At 43.4% G+C, this 8,500-nt stretch overlaps 1 protein-coding gene across 1 annotated transcript in view; it reads right to left on the bottom strand.

The window, feature by feature from the left end:
- Window positions 1-538: 538 nt before the first annotated feature.
- INO80C (INO80 complex subunit C) overlaps window positions 539-8,500 on the bottom strand; it is a 40,532-nt gene continuing 32,570 nt past the window's right edge. Inside the window, exon 4 of the mRNA XM_068234576.1 lies at window positions 539-767. Within this exon, the coding sequence (XP_068090677.1) occupies window positions 636-767 (132 nt within the window). The 3' untranslated portion in view covers window positions 539-635. The remainder of the gene's footprint in view (window positions 768-8,500) is intronic.

Here is an 8,500-nt window from a genome sequence, read left to right as displayed (position 1 = left end):
TCCTTTAACCACATAACGACTGCCTAACGCCGATAGGCGGCGGCTGGTCGTTTGTGGTTTTACATCGTTCGAGTGGCCGTTCCATGTCAGTTCATGGAGGGTGTCTCCGTGAACAGCCTACGAGCCTCCGATCGCGGCTCGCAGGCTAATTGTAAGCATGCGGGGAAGAAATCCCCGCTGTTTACATCACACGGCAGCGCCGAAAAGGAGATCGGCGATCCCCGGCCTCTGATAGGCTGAAGCCTATCAGAGGCGGCGCAGGACAGATCGATGTCCTGTGCCGCCCATGGAGCGAAGGGGGAGGGAGGGAAGGAGGGAGGAATAGCGCTGTGGAGGGGGGCTTTGAGGAGCCCCCCCCCACTTGGCCACACGGAGCGGCGGCGATCAGACCCCCCCAGCAAAAGGGGGGGGGGGGTAGTCTGGTCGCCCTGCCTCACTGCTGATCTGTGCTGTGGGCTGGAGAGCCCACGCAGCACAGGTCAGCAAAAAAAAAGCCCGGTCCTTAAGTGGTTAATAATACAGATTGACTAGACAACAGTAAAAAAAAAAATGTTTATTTAAAAATACTTAGGATATATAATGAAACTTAATTTAGATTGAACAGTACAATAATGAATGATGAGTTTTGTCCTCAGTCACGACACGATGCTGGTTGCTTTTCTTAATGCCAAATATCCAGTGACCACATCAGTGGGTAGCATCCTGATGTAATTAAATTCTTCAATTGTGCTAAATCGAAGTTTACTTTGGGGATCAGTATAGTTTGCCTAAAATACAAAACGATTTCAATCAAACAAAGTTTACAAGCCTCAGGTATCAATCAATGCGAAAAGCAGAACAAATTATATTGTTATATAAATAAATCAATAAAAAAAGTGTCAAAAATGTTTCAAGCATGTGTATTGTGCCAACGTTCAACATGTTTCATGGATTCCATTATTAATAAATTAATCTTTGTCTATGTAATATATTATGTAATTATACTGTATATAACAATGATGAATCTCTCCAGATTACATTGCCGAGTGCTCCTCAGAGGAACAATCTAATCCTCAGTCTACCATACGGCAAACTCTAGGTGTAACCTAAAGTGGAATAAAACTGACAAAATATTCAATAAAAATGTTTTTTTCCTACTGTTTATTACCCATACAGTCACAATTGTTGCTTTATTGCACAAGTAATATTACCTGTTTACAAATTACAAGGTCCCAAAGCTCAGTGTATCTGCTCTGAAAGCTGCCATTGCATTTTATTAATAATATATATATATATATATATATATATATATATATATATATATATATATATATATATATATTATATATATATATATATATATATATATATATATATATATATATACATACATATATACATACATATATACATACACACATATATATATATACACACACACACACACACACACACATATACATACACAAATACAGCAGCTATCTAGTGATACATTTCTGTCTGTCAGCTCTGTGTAGTCCAGTTTCAGCTGTTGCTAGCTGTAACTAATTATCCGTTGTTTACATTCCTCTGTTGATACAATGTTATCGCCTCAGATGACAAACTAAAGGTAGCCATACACTGGTCGATTTGCCATCAGATTCGACCAACAGATAGATCCCTCTCTGATCGCATCTGATCAGAGAGGGATCGTATGGCTGCCTTTACTGCAAACAGATTGTGACTCGACTTCAGCCTGAAACCGATTCACCATCTGCTGAGCTGCCGCTGTCGCCTGCCCCCCCCCCCCCCCCCGCATACATTACCTGAAGACTGGTCCCGGGCATCTTCTCCGCATCACGGCATCCGCATATAACTGTCACTCCAGTGACAGCGGAAGTTCAAATAGAGCACCCTCTATTTGTACTTCCGCAGTGACACAGGAAGTTATACACGGATGCCGTGATGCGGAAGGTGATGCGGAGAAGATGCCAGCTGGGAGCCGGGAGGTGATGTGGAGAAGATGCCGGGAGCCAGCTTCAGGTACAGGGAAGCTTCAGCGTGTGCAAGGTACCATGAATTCTCTTCAGTACCAGGAGATATTGGATGAAATGTGATGCAGTCCGTCACAAACCTGAGGCTTGGGAGACGTTGGACCTTTTAACAGGACAATAATCCCAAGCATACCTCCAAGTCCACTAGAGCATGGTTGCAGATTAAAGGCTGGAACATTTTGGAGTTGCCAACGCAGTCACCAGACTTAAATCCAATTGAGAACCTCTGGTGGGACTTAAAGGATACCCCAACTGAAATGTGACATAATGAGATAGACATGTGTATGTACAGTGCCTAGCACACAGATAACTATGCTGTGTTCCTTTTTTATTTTTCTGCCTGAAAGAGTTAAATATAAGGTATGCAAGTGGCTGACTCAGTCCTGACTCAGACAGGAAGTGACTACAGTGTGACCCTCACTGATAAGAAATTCCAACTATAAAACACTTTCCTAGCAGAAAATGGCTTCTGAGAGCAAGAAAGAGGTAAAAAAAGGGGCATTTCTTATCAGTGAGGGTCACACTGTAGTCACTTCCTGTCTGAGTCAGGACTGAGTCAGCCACTTACATACCTGATATTTAACTCTTTCAGGCAGAGAAAGTAAAAAAGGAACACAGCATAGTTATCTGTGTGCTAGGCACTGTACATACACATGTCTATCTCATTATGTCACATTTCTGTTGTGGTATCCTTTAAAGAAAGCAGTTGCAGCATGCAAGCCTAAAAATATGACTGAACTGGAGGCTTTTGCCCAAGAAGACACACGTTTAAATGCTGTTATAACTGGAAAAGGATGTTGTACTAAGTACTAAGAATGAATGTCACTTGGGGGTTGAATAAAACTGATGATGTGAGAACAGAAAAGACATTTGTGGTTATTTCATTATAAATGTTATGTTATATTTGTCTGACTTACAAGTGCCTCTTTGATTTAATTGTGAACAAGATGACTGAAGTGATCAAAATCAATGTCAAACTGGCCAAAACACTCAATTTCAGGTTGAATAATTTTGAACACAACTGTAGGGTTTAGAGTGAACCTGTGCACAAATTCTCTACAATAACACAAACCTATAGCAACCATCTTATTATTGCTTTAACCTCCCTGGCGGTGCAGCACGGTGGCATAGTGGTTAGCGCTCTCGCCTTGCAGCGCTGGGTCCCTGGTTCGAATCCCAGCCAGGGCACTATCTGCAAAGAGTTTGTATGTTCTCTCCGTGTCTGCGTGGGTTTCCTCCGGGCACTCCGGTTTCCTCCCACATTCCAAAAACATACGGATAAGTTAATTGGCTACCCCTAAAATTGGCCCTAGACTACAGTATTTACACTACATAATATAGACATATGGCAATGGTAGGGATTAGATTGTGAGCTCCTTTGAGGGACAGTTAGTGACAAGATATATATATATATACATTGTACAGCGCTGCGTAATATGTCTCGGCGCTATATAAATACTAAATAATAATAATAATAATAATTTGTGTCAAATTATGAGTCAAAAGCGGTACATTTTTTTCTAAAATTTTTGGCCTCCAATTCTTAAGTCATAATTTACCAAAATATGACAGAATAAAAGCTTGGTAGACCTTCTGCATAAGACTAGAACACAAATTTTGTGAATTAATTAAATTTATGAAGACACTTAAAAATTTTGAAACTGTACAAATAAGAGAATAGTCAAAATCAGGGAAGAGGTCGGTGCAGGTGGCAGGCAGAAATTAGTCAAAAACAGGACAAAACAAAACAAAACAGTATGGCAGAAGCACTGAGCTCAGAAGCAGTTGGGAACCAAATGACTATATTGTTATCATCCTGTGCTTTCAAATAAGCTTTTCTGCCATGGCAGTCAGGTGACACAGGGGAGAGATCAAATTACAACTTGTGATTAGAGACAAATAAGGCTAAACTCTCTCCATATATACAAGTACATACAAACATGTACATACATACACGTGCATACATACATATGTACATGTACATACATGCACGTACATACCTGTATGTGCGCACATGCATGTGTATGTATGTATGTACATACATGCATGTGTAGATACATGCATGTACATACATGCATGTCCAAGCATATACATACATGTGTGTGTTTGTGTGTGTGTGTGTGTACACACAGATACACAGGGCGATTTCTCTCTTTTCTTTTACATTAGTTTTGGACCTGAACATCTCCAGGTCCACTTTAAAAATAGCCCCGCCCCCACCGCATGACGTCACGACGCCCCCGCCGCGCACTGATTGGCCGCCGGGTCCCGAGAAGAATAGAGGGGACATGGGGATCCCGGCGGCCACAAAAATTGACAAAAAGGTTCGGGGGGGAAAAGCCTGGGTCCCGCTGGCAGCGATGATCGCACGCGGGACCCAGTTCAGCAAAGCAGGAGGCACATTTTTGACAGCCTGACCCGAGCACGGGCTTACCGCTGCGCACATAGAAATCACAGCCCGTGCTCAGGTCGCCAGGGAGGCTACTATAATTTTAGCAAGGCAAATATAATATCATTTAATATACATTTTCTTTTTTTTTTTTAATTGTCCTTTTTCTAAAAGAGATTGGCAAAGATACAAGCGCAAGTCTTAAATTTTGCCCACCCCTTCCTGCCTCACAAGAATGATTCTATTGGTCAACTGACACCATCTTAAGGGCCCTTTCACACTTAATCAGTTGCTCTCAGTTTACCTGAATGAAAACTGATTTTCAAAGTAATGTCCATGTTTTTCTATGGATCAGTTCCCACTATACGCGGTTTAGCTGAAAGCTTTTTCACAATGCACTGCTATGGAAAAAATGCGTACCAATGTGTACTAGTGCATACCAACACATTAAGTGTAAAAGGAGCCTCAGTTGTGAGACATCAGTGGCACAGTTTTTTCTGTTGAAGATAAAACTGCAGTCCAGGGACTAGTGGTGTAATTACCGTATATTCTGGTGTATAAGATGACCCCCCCCCCAACTTTTCCAGATAAAAGATAGAGCTTAGGATATACTTGCTATATAAGACTACCCCTCTTCCAATGCACAGCACATAAAAATTTAAAAAACATCATATACTGGTGCTATGTATGAACAGATACTGGTGCTATACTGCATGTGGTACCCAGTATATAGGCAATTGATTGGTTGGATTGGTCAACTCTCCCTCTCCTTAATTGGATTGCTCAGCTCTCCTTGTTTATCAGAGCGGTATAGAAGAACAGATCTCGTTGTGCCCATAAAACACGACTCTTTCACCCTTCTGGCCCACCCTTGTTTCCTATTTACCTCCTTCTCTGCCTCTCAGATCTCGCACATGTGCGCCTGAGCCAATTCTCTACAGTCCTTAGCAGCGAGATCTGAGAGACAGTAACAGGATAGGGCGTGTCACCCGGCATCAATGACACCCGGCGTATAAGACGATCCTTGACTCTTCAGATGATTTTCAAGGGTTAAAAAGTAGTTTTATACAGTACTTCTGCTTATTGCAATAAAAACCAATCATATCATTTGATTTGTCTCCATATCCCCACTGTAGCAGCAGATGAAAGCAGGACAAACACTTCAAACCAATAATTCTAATTGAATTCCCTGTTTGACAGAGTTCACCAGGAAGTATCCAATGTTGTGTTCATTCAGTAGCCCAATTCTAATACTATCGTAGTCATTGGGGGTAATAATTATGCTATGTGTTCTGGTCTGTAGAGAGCTTGTACATCAGTCAAACACATGAAAATGGGTGTGCAGAACACTGTGCTATAAATACATAAATGGGACCGATCTTTTAGGCTGGTTTTACAGTGGGACGTTACAGGCGCACGTTAGAGCAGCCTGTAACGCAGCCCACCGCACAGTAATGAAAAATCAATGGGGCTGTTCACAGTGCGGACGTTGCGTTACATTGTAACGCTGCGTCACAAGACAACGTACTGCATGCAGTACTTTGGACGCGGCTGAGCCGCGTTAGACTGCTTGCACATGCTCAGTAATGTTTGGGAGGAGCGGAGAGCGGCCAGGCACATGGCTAATTAATATGCACTGCACGTTATGACGTGCAGTGTTTACTTCCTGGAGCAGCCGCTCTGTGCGGCGATTGGCCGGCGGGACCACGTGATGCCGCATGCGCATAAGAGTGCGCATCACGGCATCACTGACGCCAGAGTGAGCTGCACAACGCGGCTCACTCTGACGTCCAGATCCAGCACCACCAGGCGTTGAGTTAGGGGGACGTTATGCGACCTTAACGCCCCCTCTAACGCAACGTCCTGGTGTGAAATTAGCCTAAATCCACAGCATTTATGTGGCTTTGACACCAACATGGGAGAGATAAATGCCAAACCTTCAACCCAATTATCCTAAAACCGTTCATGCATAACTGTTGCTCATTTATACTATGGTCAGAAACGACACTGTGTGTTGGAGGTGTATCCTTTGTAACCCCCCCCCCCCCCTGCCTTTTTTTTACCTACGTGACTTTGTACACACTCTAAAAACATTTAGAAGAACCTGTAAGACAAACTATGGCAAATGGCATCTCTCTTACAAAATAAGCCTCAGTGGATACTATTTTAGCAAACCTGCATTAGATCTGTACTGTTCTGAACCTGGAAGGAGAGGAAAATATCTATAATTTGGTAACGTGCAAAAATAAGGACTACTCTTAATTGATTCTAATACCTGAAAAGATGCTGTATATACCAAGTAACATCAGCAGTCTGTGAAGTGACCTTGTGGGGTTCAGGGGGAAAAATCATTATTTTTTTCTACTCCTCCAGGTTCTACTAATGTAAACTTCCAATCTCGCCATTTAATCTGAATTGGCACTGGCTCTAGGGTAAATTAAAACCGGAGGGAAGGGAGGAGGAAACTCAACCGCGTTACCCTGTATAGTTAAAAAGGGTGGGAGGTGTCATAATTGGTTTGGATTCTAGCAATCGGGTAGTTATGTAAAAGTCCGACCCAGGCCCAAATTTTGCTAGACCTCCCGGAAGTATTGCCACTCGACCAAACCAAAAGCCTTTTTTGGGATCAAGTGAGGCAAGAACTCTTTCCCCTTGGTTGTTAAGCTCAGGAAAGAAATTAGTGTGTAATAAGCGCAGATTAACGCCCCTACCCATTTGGCATGAAACTAGTCTAGTCAGGGTGGATTAAAGTTTCAATATGGGTGGAAAGTTGCCTACTGAGTGACTTCGTGTGTCTGCATTTCTGATGGGGTCTTATTTAAGTCCTCTAGTGTTATGTCTCAACCCAAGTCCACTGTCTATTCCTCTTACAGCTGGAGGAAGGAGGCCCCATTCAAAAAGTTCACCAGTTCCTAACAAGAGTAGTTCCCATTAGAAGTATAAAGCTTTTGATAACATCCTGCAAAAAGTTAATTTATTGCATCGGGGACGTGACTATGTCTACAACCTCGTTTTTGATTCCCAGGAAGGTAGTGTTGCTTTTAGTTGCGGTCGGCGATTTTCATCCTCACAGGGGGACATTAGCCACAGTGGTTAACCGCCCCAGGATGCTACATGTAGCGTCCAGGGTCGCCTCAAACGCCAGAGAAAATCGGGATTGGAATGCCCCATTAACCCAAACACTGGTAAAAGCCCAGTAGAAATGCTCCCATTTCCTTGAATGGGAGTGTTTACCACTGAATCCAGAACGCTGCCAGTAAACGTTGGGCGGACGTCCCTGTAAACCAGCCCTAAAGTGTTTAATAAATTCCTGTTCTTTAAGTTCAGCATCCAACAGCCTACTCAGTCTATTTGATCAAAAAGGTTTGATTGTTGAACGGTGTTCTCCTCCAATGTAAGCCTTAAAGGCGTCCAATTCCGTAAAAATGTTGGTGAATCCTTGATTATATCTCTGGAATTCTGCTGGAGAACCACCAATATTGGCCTCCACCTCTGTGTCAGTCACCCATTAACCAGATACCATACCCAGCAGACAGGCCTTAAAGGGGAGGTGGGAGTAGTATAAAAAAAACAGATCTACTTACCCGGGGCTTCCTCCAGCCCTGGCAGTTTGTGTCCCTCAACGCAGCTCCGCTAAAAGCCGGTGGCCTGGGGTCCCCCTCCATTGCAGATGCTGACCTCCCCAGGTTGGCATCTTTTGCACATGCGCAAGCGCACCACACGTGATCACACTCATGTGGTCTGGAGCACTCTGTGCAGGTGTAGTACTTCTGCGCCTACGCTCACAAGCCACGTGAGCGGCACAGCCATGCGCAGGCGCAGAAGATTATTATTGTAGATTAAAATTGTATTATTTTGCAATGGAGGGGACCCACAGGGCACTGGCTGCGAGCAGAGCTGCGGCGAGGGACACAATCGGCTGCCAGGGGCTGCAGGAAGCCCCTGATAAGTAGATCTGTTTTTTTTTTAACTGCTTGCACCTTCCCTTTAAGGCTTGCAGTTCTTTTCTCCCCTTTCAGACCTTCTTGCAACAAATGTTGGGCGTTTTAGGCCAAAGTTATTTAAGTGGCGGCTGTAATTAACCTCAGACCATGCAGCA

The sequence above is a fragment of the Hyperolius riggenbachi genome, chromosome 5, assembly GCF_040937935.1.
Source record: "Hyperolius riggenbachi isolate aHypRig1 chromosome 5, aHypRig1.pri, whole genome shotgun sequence".
Taxonomy (NCBI): domain Eukaryota; kingdom Metazoa; phylum Chordata; class Amphibia; order Anura; family Hyperoliidae; genus Hyperolius; species Hyperolius riggenbachi.
Note: the sequence above shows the minus strand (reverse complement) of the source record. Positions and strands in the feature narration are given on the sequence as shown.